The sequence below is a fragment of the Capricornis sumatraensis genome, chromosome 16 (assembly GCF_032405125.1).
Source record: "Capricornis sumatraensis isolate serow.1 chromosome 16, serow.2, whole genome shotgun sequence".
NCBI lineage: Eukaryota > Metazoa > Chordata > Mammalia > Artiodactyla > Bovidae > Capricornis > Capricornis sumatraensis.
The window spans coordinates 44,814,142-44,827,305 of NC_091084.1; the positions used below are offsets into that span (position 1 = coordinate 44,814,142).

Here is a 13,164-nt window from a genome sequence, read left to right on the forward strand (position 1 = left end):
TAGGCACAGCACAGCGCAAGAGAAGGGGTTGAGGGAACCTCTGACTTATGGCCAGTTGCTCAGAAGCACAGGTAACAACCTGGACTTGGGACTGGCATCTGAAGAGGGAGCTGGGGGCAGAAGGGGGGGTGGTGGTGGCGTCCAGACTGTATCTTTGACTCTAAACAATAAGTAAAATTCACAGTTCTAATACTAAGCGTCTTCCAAGATCCTCATGAGTGAAGATGGGAGTGAAGAGGGAAAACCCAGAAAAGCAACAGGTCCTATCCATTCACCGAAAGTGACCCTGACATCCTCAGGAGAAACTTCTCATCTTTCTCCGAACGAACTCAACTGTGCTCACTGTTCTTACAAATGTTCTTTTCTGGTCAATGAAGTATCCCTGTTGTCCTGAGACCCTCATACTCTCAAGGGTTGGGAAAACAGTGTCTCACTCAATGATCTAGATACACTTTCTAGAAGCGCAGTTCACCAAATAATCTCCCTACGGTCACGTTCACCTAGTCCTAGTAGAACTGAAGCGTGTAAGCAAGGTCACGGAGGCTCCTACAGAGAAACAGGAGCCCACCCCCAGCCCAGCGTCCACTCTCACCTTCCTCACGGCCTCCAGCTCCTGCTGTTTGTTTTCGTTCGCTACCTGGAGCTCCTTCATCTGTCGCTCCAGCTCCTCCTGCTCTGCCAGCAGCTTCTTCCGCAGTTCTTTCCGACGCTGGCGGGCTTCTTTGTGTGGTGGGGGGCTGCCCAGCTTCAGGAGATGGATGGTAGAATGGATGGCTGTGAAAGGCATGAGATAAAAGACAGGAAATACCTTTTATTCTCTGTGAGCCTAACCTGAATGGCATAGTGGGAAGAAAATCAGAAACCCAGGGCAATTCTGATCCTGCCACCGAGCAGCGTTGTGACTGTGAGCCAGTCACAGAACCACTTACGCATGGGTTTCTCATCTCTAACCAGAGAGAGATGATCTCTTGAGTCCCTTCCAGCTCCAAAGTCCCATAACTGCCTATCTGTGCTTAAATAGACTTGATTTGGGAACACAACATGCATTTGAGGAACTCCCAACACTTGCAACTCCCTTCCTTAACTTCCCAAAAAGGCCAAATAAGAATAAGACGTTACAAGGGCTGAGATTCAAAATTCCTGGTATCTGATTTGCTACCTGCCATAGGTAGTCCATCCTAAAGGAAATCAGTCCTGAACATTCATTGGAAGGACTGACGCTCAAGTGGAAGCTCCAATACACTTTGACCACCTGATGCGAAGAACTGACTCACTGGAAAAGACCCTGATGCTGGGAAAGACTGAAGGCAGGAGGAGAAGGGGATGACCAAAGATGAGATGGTTGCATGGCATCACCAACTCAATGGACATGAGTTTGAGCAAGCTCCAGGAGCTGGTGATGGACAGGAAGGCCTGCTGTGCTGCAGTCCATGGAGTCGCAAAGAGTCAGACACGACTGAGCGACTGAACTGTAGGTAGTCTGCCCCTCATCTATGCCTTATGAAACCATCTCCCTATATACTCCCTTCCCAAGGTGATAACAGCCAATACCATGTACTGAATATTTGCTATATGTAAATATATGTGTATATATATACACACACATACACTCTTTACACACATTATCTAATTTTTGTATGAAATCTGATTTCTTTCCTGATTGTTTCCATTATCTAAATAGCTAGTACGGGGCAGGTGGAGGTGGGAAGGAGGCTCAAGAAGGAGGGGATGAATGTATACTTATAGCTGATTCACATTGTTGTATAGAAGAAACCAATGCACATTGTAAAGCAATTATCCTCCAATTAAAAATAAAATAAAAAATTAATAAATAGCCAGTACTTTCACTGTTCAAATTCAAAAGCCTGCAAGGACAGAGATGAAATCTCCCTCCTACTCCTATTCCCAAGCACTGAGCTCTTCACTCCACTACCAACTAACACCACTGTTTCTGTGCATCTTTCCCGAGGTACTTTAAAAGCAAATACAAATAAACATATATATACATCTTCCACCTTCCACGGACACAGTGGTGGCCTAACACTCTCTTCAGAGCCTGAGTCTGTCTTCTTACTTCCCCCTGGAGAGCTTTTCGTATCAGCACACGCTGCGCAGTACTGATCAGTCCTCCAGTGTGCGGCTGTGCCATCATCTATTCAACCACGCCCCGATGAATGGACATTTGTTTATAAATCTATCACAAACAATCCTGCAACAATGTGGCATTTTAAAAATGTGCAACTATATCTTCACTATCTTAATTATTAACCCTCACAACAACTCTGAGCAGTAGGTACTATCATTAGCCCCATTCCAGAGAAGAAAGCTGCTCCGGAATTCCTAGTGACCAGAAGAGAGGATCCAGACCCATGTACACTTGCCTCAAACTCTGAAGCTACATCAAAATGATCACAAATTCAAGAAACAATTTTACCTGGATTCAAGAATTAACTTTGAGAATCCCCTTTCATGATTAAAGAGAAAATCTCACTTTAATCTTTACTAATGCTGGAGTGATATTTTAGTTTAAAAGTTATTAAATCAGGAGTTTCCGCTCTCGAGATATCTGAAACTAGTGATTTCCTGAGAAAGTAACAAAGCTTGAAAATTACTTGCAGTATTCAAAACCTATTGCACAATTCCTCTTTTGTTTTACATATTTCTAAATACTCAAAATGGCCACTTTAAAATTCTTCACGGTCCTTAAAGGGGGAAATTCCATATTCTTGAAATAGTTTAAGAGTAAATAAATAAAACCAAAAAGGTCCAGTTTGTACTTTTCTCACAAGTTCATCAGGCAAATGAAACTGATGAACATTTTGGGACCTCATCTCAGCCTGTTTTTCTTTTAGCTATTGTGCTTCACACAGAAATAACTGCAGGCAATGGGGAACAATGCCGAGTATCTCTGTTGCTGTTCAGTTGCTCAGTTGTGTCCAACTCTGAGATCCCATGCACTGCGGTATGCCAGGTATCCCTGTCCTTCACTATATTCCAGAGCTTGCTCAAACTCATGTCTATTGAGTCAGTGATGTCATCCAACCATCTCATCCTCTGTTGCCCCCTTCTCCTCCTCTGTTGCCCCCTTCTCCTCCTGCCCTCAATCCTTCCCAGCATCAAGGTCTTTTCCGATGAGTTGGCTGTTTGCATCAGTCACAAAAGTATTGGAGCTTCAGCTTCAGCACCAGTCCTTCCAATGAATATTCAGGGTTGATTTCCTTTAGGATTGACTGGTTTGATCTCCCTGCCGTCTAAGGGACTCTCAATGAAAAACAGAAAGTGCTCTCAAGTTATATCATGACAAGTAATAAAAATTATCTTACCCTGAATCCATTCTTGTTTCTTCTTCTTATCTGAAGCACTGATTTCAAAGGTCTTATCGAAACATTTTATGAGAAAAAGGCATTTCTTTCCATCTTTGTCAGGCAAGGACTAAGACAGAAAGCAAAGTTAGTCTTTCAAATTTTACTTTCAAGCACTTAAATTCAAAGTTAATTACTTATACAAGAAGCACCTATAAATGAATGTTGCTGATTTATTTATGCTGCCCTCTAGGCAACAATACTTGTGGTAAAAATCACCCCCGATTAGCATACGACATCTAGACTGGGAGAGCCAACATCACTTGATGGGCCATGATATGGCCTTTCGTGAGCACAGCAACCCTTGTGCATTGCACCTTATACCTGAACACATCTCTCACAGGAATCCTGGAAAATACACCCATGGAACTGTTGCAATAGGTATAGACACCCACGGTGATTCCCACACCCTGCCGATGCGTCTCTCCCTTCCTTGCACCAGGGTTTTGTTGCTAGCCAGCTGTGGTTCTTGTCCTACATCCTTATAAGTAGACTGGCACAGTCTATCATAACCCTGTGAGTCTCCATGTTTAACTGAATCTAAGAAGACCCCTTACTGGGCACTGCACACCCTTAATATTAATACATACCACTTCATCCATCAAGACACATTATCATTTATGAATGAGATCTTAGGTATTTTAAATGTTCTTCAACAAATACAGATGCGGTAATAATTCAGATACAAATTAAAAATTCAAAACATTATGTTCTTGAGAATTTCACCTATTTACAGAATTGGCAGTGATAAAGTGTTCTGAAAAGTCATACCAATTATTCAAAGACATGTTCTTTTGGTTTATTTATTACACTCAAAAATGGCCCAGGTTCTCAGACACACTCATGATTTCAAACACTGTCTTACTGATTTTTTTTGGCTTTGTTTTCTTATTTATGACTCCATTTTACTCAAGAAATGATTCCTTAAATATACAAATAAATGAGATTTAATCCCTATACATTATTCTCAAATACAAGACAGAAAATCAATTCACATTAGAAAAAAATTTGTCAGGTATCTGTAATTTTTTGGTTCAGAAACTATGGTTACTGTATGTGTATATTATTTTAGAAATGTGAATTTTAAGATTATTTTTAAAGCTCTAGAGTCTAGAAGGAAGATGAACTACTTGAACAGCAGGCGGCAGCACTGGAAAGAAGTAACCACTGACTCTTACCTCCACACAGCAGTTCTCATCCAAGAGAATGTCTCCTTTCTTATCTTTCAGATCCTCGCTCACATAATAAGAAATTATGTTGGGTTTTAATACAAACCAGCGTTCAGTCCAGTTTTTCCGTCTATGGCCTTTCTTTATCATGTAACCCTAGGTAAGATTAAATCTGATATAAATGCTGGTGCTTTTCCTTATAAGAGCTGGTATCTCTTCCTTTTAACACACACACACACACCCCTCTTCCCCGACCCCCCACACACACCTCTTCCTTTTAACACACACACCCTAACTGTGATTCTCAGTAAATCTGCTGCTGCTGCTAAGTCACATCAGTCGTGTCCGACTCTGTGCAACCCCATAGACGGCAGCCCACCAGGCTCCCCCGTCCCTGGGATTCTCCAGGCAAGAACACTAGAGTGGGTTGCCATTTCCTTCTCCAATGCATGAAAGTGAAAAGTGAAAGTGAAGTCTCTCAGTCGTGCCCAATTCTTACTGACCCCATGGACTGCAGCCCACCAGGCTCCTCTGTCCACGGGAGTTTCCAGGCAAGAGTACTGGAGTGGGTCGTCAGTGCCTTCTCCGCTCAGTAAATCTAGACCCATTATTGAAAATGCTAAAATGTGTCAGTAAACCTGGCCAAGCATGCCTTCTCAGACAATCACTCTCTGGTACCAGTGTACCTCTCTACCTGACCTCTCAGGATTCTGGAGGATGAAATCTGCTCCAAAGGAGCAGAAGATGAACTGGACCAGTAGTCAGGATCCTGCCTTCTAAGTATAGCTTTTAGGCTCACACTTACTATACTTGTATTTTCTTCCCGTATGTCAGCCTCAAAGATGTGTGATCCAAAATTTTATTTCAGCAAGACTACACATTACTACAGGCCAAAACACTTTAGGATTGTTCAAGAATAGCTAACATTTTACACAGTAAATCTACAGGTGCTGATAGCGTGTGGCAGACTATACACATCATCAAATATATAATAATATTTTGGCTGTATCATGTGATCATTATATTAAGTTCTAATCACATTACTCGTTCAGTTTGCTAGCTCTTGACATTTAAACCAAGGCTATCTCATACTGCCATTCATCTGCAGTTCTATATTCTGCCATCCTAATGGGCCTGGAAATCCTCTTCAGAGACCATGTTTCCTAACCTCTTACAGCACCAAAAACCTACACAAATTAAGCCTCAATTAAAGTTTATTGATAGGCTACATCTGAAGAAAAGAGAAAAACAACATCATTACCTAAGAGAGCAAAACAAGGACCAACCAGTAAGAGTTATTATTCAATATAATAACGTAAGACATCTGAAAGACCCATTCAAAATATATAAATTCCATTTACTAAGCATTAAGTTTATTAAACAGACTATGTATACCATAAATATTATCAGATGCTATGCAGGTACTGAGAATACAAACTTTATAACCTAATACGATAAACACAACTTTATTACATAAAGGCACTTTTCCCCAAAAGGAAGGGTATTTTTCTGATTTCACAAAAATTATACATAGCCTATAGAGAGGTTAACATACATAAACATTATAGTAGTAAGCCCAATAATAAGAAAAGAAAAAGAATAAAGTAAAATTCATAGAAATCTCACAACCCAGCAGTGATCACTTCTAACATTTTGGCCCCATCCCTCCAGACAGCTCCACACACACATATCACACTGCATGAAAGGGATTACAAGACACCTGCTGGTCCACAACCCGTTTTCTTCACTGAAGAGTGGGCCATGGCACCTTTCAGATGAGTGAGTATAGACGTACACATGACACGAAAGTACCATGTTCAGAAACATGATCATTTAAACAGCGCTTTCAAAACAGTAACTTCCCAGTGTTTAACTGTGATTATTTACAATGTACGCCTAACACAAGACTGAGAAAATAAGAAATTTTATTCCTGTTCTAAATTAGCATAAAAGTATAAGTGACTTAGGCTCATCTTTATGATAAAAATGTTTTATTGCAAACGTCAAATTCTACAGGCGAGGAGAAGCAGTGTCACAGGATGCTCACCTGTTTCAGCACATCTAATATTAGCTCACTGAAGACCTCGTTAATCGCCATGGACACAGTCTGTCGGTCCATGCCTTTGCTGAACTGTCCATTTCCAACAAGCTCAATCAGTTCCCACACAGAAAGGCCATCTTTACTGTCATCAAAGTTGATTTTATAATTTTCAAATTGTTCTTGTTGCCAACTTACTCCCATAGCTTCTGTAAGTTTCTTAAGCAGGTATTCAATCTAGAATAAGAATTTTAAAAGCGTTATTGCATAGCAAAAAAAAAAAACTTTTAAACTTAAGTATGTATCTATGTTATTACACTAAATAATAAATTAAAAGGTCAATTTAGGAAATACTCTTTTATACTTCCAAGTGTATCTTTAAAGAATCTTGACACCATCAAGGAGAAGGGTATGGATAAAATGCCACTGAGTCTATGCTAACTTAGAATAAAGTAATAAAAAACTGGAACCGTTAACAGCGTATTTGTATAAAGAACAAAAGCAAACCGCATCCAGACACTATCATACATAAACTGATGTGATCTGTTTACTCTGTTGGATTTCAATACATGAGAATACTAATTTTGCTGAACCAATAAGCAAGCACTAAATAATCATCTCAAAGTATGTACAAGTTAGTTACCAATTTATAAATTTTCCACATAAGCCAATTATTTGAAATTAATGCTGCCGCTTCTCATTAGAATTCTGACAGTGTTGTAAACGATGCTGAACTCCTAGACTGGGCCAGAAAAGTTTATTAAATTCTGAAACACATAGCTTTGTATAGAAAAATAGTAGAAAATACTGCGCTCATCCCTCCAAACAGCTCTATACACACACAGCATTGGCATGAAAGGGATCACAAGACACCTGCTGTCCCATAGCCGTTTTTTTCTGATGAATGAGCACACAACGAATGGATGTGCACATGACATGAAAGTGCTTTAAAAATGTAAATGAAATAGTAACAGTTCAAAAAAAAAAACACTGTGAGGCAGTAATACTGAATTAGAACTGACGTCTCTTATCTTCTGGAAAGCCTGGGTACCCTACAGTGCTCTCTCAAACTCAACATATCCAAATATGAATGAATCACCTCTACCTTTCAAATGGCTTCTCCTCCAATTACGGATTTCAGTTGTGAACAACACCATTCACCCATGCCAGGATGACAAACCATGCCCCACTCCTTCACATCAAGATCAGTGACAAAATCCTACTGTTTTCATTTCCCCTCTTTAAACTCTGCCTGGCTCCCTATCACCTCAAAGATAAAGGCAAGCTCCTCTGTGTCCCCCTGTGGTCACTCACCCCCTGGATACTGTCTCTAACATTTTCTCCACCATGCCTCACTGCAGATTTTACACCCCACCACCACCACCATCAACACTGATCCCACACAAGCTCTATAAAGGGCTAGCTAGTTAATATTTAAGACTTTATACGTCTCTGCTATATGTTTTTCTTTGTTTTGGGTTTTCCTTTTTAACAACCCTTTAAAAATGTAAAAACTCTCTTAGCACAGGGACTATATAAAAACAGGCTGCGCACTGAATTCAGCCAGTAAGCTGTAGTCAGCCAACACCTGCGAGAGATTATAAGTAGTGTACCCATGTAACACACTTTTTCATGCTTCTATGCCTTGCCCCATGCTGTCCTGTTGAGATTACCTTTCTCCATTTCTCTACTCAGTCATATCCCACCAAAGACCCACAAATCAGGATCTGCGTTTTAACAAGAACCCCAGGTAATTCCCTATGCACGTTAAAGTCTGAAAAGCACTGCTCTGGTAAAAGAGCTCTGACCCAGGTCAGGTGTTCCTCTTTTGAACTCGGTATACTGTACAGAAAGTATCTCTATTTTCAAATGCTGCCCCTTGCTGATTTTTTGAACTCCTTATAGGAGGGACAATGTCCCACTCATCTTTGAATGTCCAGAATTCAGCATCGTACACAGATGTAGTAGAGCTCAGTTAATGAAATGGAAATAAACCAAGCTAAACCTCAATTTTCTCATCAAAGAAATGGGTATAATAAAATTCATCATATAGGATTCCCATGGGGATAAAATGGGACAAAAATAGAACACTGTGCACAACGTCTGGCATAACAGGTACTCAATCAATGCTACTTCCTTCTGCACTGCACCATTTCAAATTATATTTAAGAAAGCATTCATGAAATAACATAGAATGAGGAAGAATGCAAAATTAAATTTACCTATGATTTCCATTGCATAAAGATTATGTAAATATTCTGACAAATACTAGAGGAAAATATTACAGTCAATTTTGTTACAGATAGGATTATGAACTAATTTCTTTCTCTTCTTTGCAATTCCAACTTGGTTATAATGTTGTTTGTAAAATAACATACTTTAATAGGAAAAGAATGTGAACAATAGGAAAAACATGTTTGCAAAGAAATACACACTCACAAAACATCACAAGGTCAAAAAATATCAAGAGCTCTATTGATGTAGTTTGATGAGATATTATAAGCTCCTCCAGTATGCAGATTACCTAATACCCTAAATCTAGCATACAGTGGGGTGTTCAACAAATGTTTACTCGCTGGAGAAAAACACACTCAGGTCTTTCCTTTCTCTTGTTGGAGATGTACCTGTTAAGCTTGTGTATCTGCTGTTAAGTTTAACAGATATTATTTTCTTGGTTTTTTAAAAAATTATTTTTGCCTGTGCCGAGTCTTTGCTGCCGCACACGGGCTTTCTCCACTTGCAGCAAGCGGGAGCTACTCTCCAGCTGCAGTGGGAGGGCTTCTCACTGTGGTGGCTCCTCGCGCTACAGAGCACAAGCTCCAGGGCACACGGCCTTCAGCAGTTATGCCATGCAGGCTGTGACACACGGGCTTAGCTCCCTTCAGCATGTGTGATCTCGCCAGACTAGGGATCGAACCCATATCCCCTGCGCTGGCAGGGGAATTCTTAACCACCTGACCACCAGGTAAGTTCGTGGCTTTTAAAAAGAAGTAACAGGGACAGGAAGTGGAAAAAGAGAAAAAAGGAAATCAAGAAGAAAAAAGAGAAGAGGGACAGAGAGAACAGGATACAAAAGAGAAGGGGGAAAAAATGTACAGCAATAAGGCACAAGAAAGAAAAACTTAATTATATAAACAATTGACCAAAGTAAAGTAACTCAGAGGCATTCTCATGCACAGAAATTCAATCTCCCGAAGGCAGCAGAAAGAGGGCCCATGCTGCCTGATTACAACTTGGGATAAAAGCTGTAGAGGCACTCCTAGAAGTTTTAGCAGTGAGGCTAAGGGCGTGGCCACATGTACGGACAGGATGACAAAAAGTGGGTGTGACAAGACAGTGCAACTGACTGACCATTAGTACAAGTCAGGAAACAGCTGGGAATGACCCTGTGCCCCTCAGTTCCTCTTGTATACTGGAGCTTCAATTCCCCTAGTGTATTGGAACGTCTTTTACAATGTTTCCTGTCTGCAGCAAACTGAGCTCTTCTAGAGGCAGCTCTCCAGGTTCCTCCTGAACCTTTCTGAACATGCCCTCCCCAGCCCTTCAGAGTCTCATCAGGGCCGTTTCTGCTCTGCATTCCCAGTGCCTGTGCCAGGTAACTAATCTAGATTCATTTCCTGTTGAACACAATCACATACTTATCACAACCAAATAACTTAAGAACCTCTTAGTTCATTATACTGGCCCAAGGAGAGACAAACATTCCCATTCTCAACTATTCGATCATACTAAAGAATAAATCACGTGTTGCTGGGTTAGTCTGAGTGGCCTGCACCAATTCTAAGAGCTCATTCAATTTCAGGAAGCAGCTTACTTCCTCCTTCCAAGGCAAGTTGCACCAAAAATAACAAAGAATAAACTTTCAAGCTACATGTGATTTTTGAGGCCTCTGGCTCTGAAATTTCTTTGTTAAAAGTTCTTTCCCTGTAATCATTAAAGAGGGTCTTTATGGACTTAATTCAGATTTTATTTCACTGAGGATCTCTTAAAACTCTTTCAGGTTAGAGATTTAACTGCATGAAGGCAATTCTTCCAAATTAGCAACAGACACATCCTGTTTTGTTCTTGGCTCAGTGGGAAATTAATACTAATGTAAAAACTATACTTCACACACACACATTTCCAGGAAAACCATTCAACAAAACTTTTGGAACCATCTCAAATGGGGACACGCTAGTTCTGGACTTTCGTGATGTAAGTCACTTATTTATTCAGTGTTCTTGATACTACTTTCTGGGTGATAGGAAACTGAATCAAAAGCAAATTTATCTATACCACTTATGTTAGTCATATAACTACCACTGTTACTTATGTCTAATACAGTATTAATCAAAGGTGGAGAATAAAATCTCACTTAAAAACATTACCCGTGGTGGATTCATGTCAATGTATGGCAAAACCAATACAGTATTATAAAGTAAAATAAAGTAAAAATAAAAATTTAAAAATAAATAAAATAAAATTTTAAAAAATGTAAAAAAAAACACATTTTGGACTTAAAATGCAAATGATCATTATGATAAATGACTTACTACTGGAAACATAAAGATTACTCTAAATTTATAAAGCATAAAATCAACTGGTAATATTACAAATCAAACTCATATGTGACAAATTAAGACATTATACTTCAATTTTATTTTAAATGTATATGTTTCCACACTTAATTTTATTAAAATCTGTAAGCCTAAAACTAGTTCCAAATACAGTTTTTTTAATACTTAGTACATGGGGTCGCAAAGAGTCGGACACGACTGAGCGATTGAACTGAACTGAACCATAAAAGTACTTTAAGAAGTACTTAGGAAGGAAGCAAAATCTAACAGAGAATGGAACCTTAAGAAATAACTCCACTGTTTTTCATAAAACGTGCAACCTTGAATTTGCATTGCTTGAGCAAAGGCCAGGAGATGTGCTATGAGCTTACTAAACACAAGACCATATTTTAAACCTTAGGAAGCTGGTTCAGCAGTTAGACAAAGCTATTTCACATAGATCTGTTTTAATGATCCTTTCTTTCCCCACACAAGTACTCCTGGCCACAGAGGAATAATCTGTAGAACTAACTCTAATTCTACTTCTAATCAGAAGAAGGCTGAGGGAGCTAAGGACATCAGAACAAGAGAGTAAGTCCAAACAGTGACATGACAGGGTATGCTGCCTGGGGTTCCCTTCTCAAATGAGATTAACTTGTTTAGAAGAGGAGCAAGACACTCTCGTCAGCCGGCAAAGAGGAAAACAAGCAAGCTGTGGAATCTTGGCTGGGCTCTGGGTGCAGAAAAATAAAACTCATGGCCCACCTCAAGTCTTCTGTGAGTCCCAGTTTTTCAGGACACCTAAAGCAGAAATCTTTTGAGTGTCTTAGGCAGGGCAGTCAGGAAGCTGGTGCTGACGGGCTCCCTCCACAGCCTATGACTCAATGATGACTTAAAGCCAAAGACAAGTCCCCCACATCAAGTCAGAGCTGCTTCAAGTAATACGGTAAATCTCCCTACAAAGTAATTTCTAATTCTAAGGTCACTTTCAAGTCCACCATATATATTTTTGTGATGGAAAGCATCAAAAGATCATGGGTAAGAGACCCACTACATCTCCAGTGTCAAAGAAAATGCAGAGTGAAACTATAAAATGTCTTAAAAGACAATAATGGAGATTTTATTAGCATAATTCTTCTAAGCAGCAGCTAGGTTTAAAAATACCATTGGCACATCTACATCTATCAACATTCTATTTCCTTCTATGTTTCTGTACTAAGCAAGATAATTTTCATGGACAAAAATTCCATAACATGTTTTAATTTCCCCTTTAACATATGTACACAATTACATTATTATTATTAAACACTGAGAAACTATTTCCACCACTAGAATGAACTTGCTTTCTCCTTGCTTACCAATGACAACCTAATTGTTAAATCCAAGGACAACTTCTCATTCATCACCCTCTAATTTTTCTATAGCACCTAATGCTAGGAACTACTTTTCTGCTTCTTAGAACTTTTTTTTTCCTTTGGCACCCATGACTCAACACTCTCCCAGTTCTCCTACCTGACAGACTGTTAAACTTCCTTTACCAAATCTACTTCCTCCCCCGGCTACAGAAATGGACCCGTGGTTCCGTCCTTGGCCCTCGCTTCTCCCACCACCGTCTCTTTCTTCCTGACCTAACCGACTCCCACGGCTTCCCTGTCTCTGTCCCCAGCCCTGGCCTCTCCCAGCTCTGAACGTACTCTTCCAGTTGAAACAAGGCAGTTCCACGAGGATGATCCACTCACAATGCCAACTGTACCAAACTGTCACCATACATCACACCCCAAATAGTTCATCACCAATGCTTCACATACACCCACTATGTCAGTCCTCGCAAGTGCCCAGTGAAGGAAGCAATGACCCCCATTTTCCAGATGGGGAAACCCAAACCAGGAGACTAAGTAAGCTGTTCAGTCACAGAGCCAAAAGTTGGTCAAGCAGGGATTTAAATTGAGCAGTCTGATCTGAAAGACCACGCTTTAAACAACTACACTATATTTCCTCCCAGCTGCCCAGACCTGAAAGTTGTCTGTCCCTGCACAGCCATCATGCTCCAGTTAAAAAGG

At 40.1% G+C, this 13,164-nt stretch overlaps 1 protein-coding gene across 3 annotated transcripts in view; it reads right to left on the reverse strand.

The window, feature by feature from the left end:
• SWAP70 (switching B cell complex subunit SWAP70) overlaps positions 1-13,164 on the reverse strand; it is a 76,303-nt gene that overhangs the window by 17,727 nt on the left and 45,412 nt on the right. For 2 of the 3 annotated variants that reach the window (XM_068988361.1, XM_068988358.1), the window contains 4 exons: positions 6,579-6,806; positions 4,541-4,687; positions 3,324-3,432; positions 593-774 (listed from right to left, as the gene is read on the reverse strand). In XM_068988361.1, the coding sequence (XP_068844462.1) occupies positions 593-774; positions 3,324-3,432; positions 4,541-4,687; positions 6,579-6,806 (666 nt within the window). The remainder of the gene's footprint in view (positions 1-592; positions 775-3,323; positions 3,433-4,540; positions 4,688-6,578; positions 6,807-13,164) is intronic. The other variant, XM_068988360.1, reaches the window with a different exon arrangement.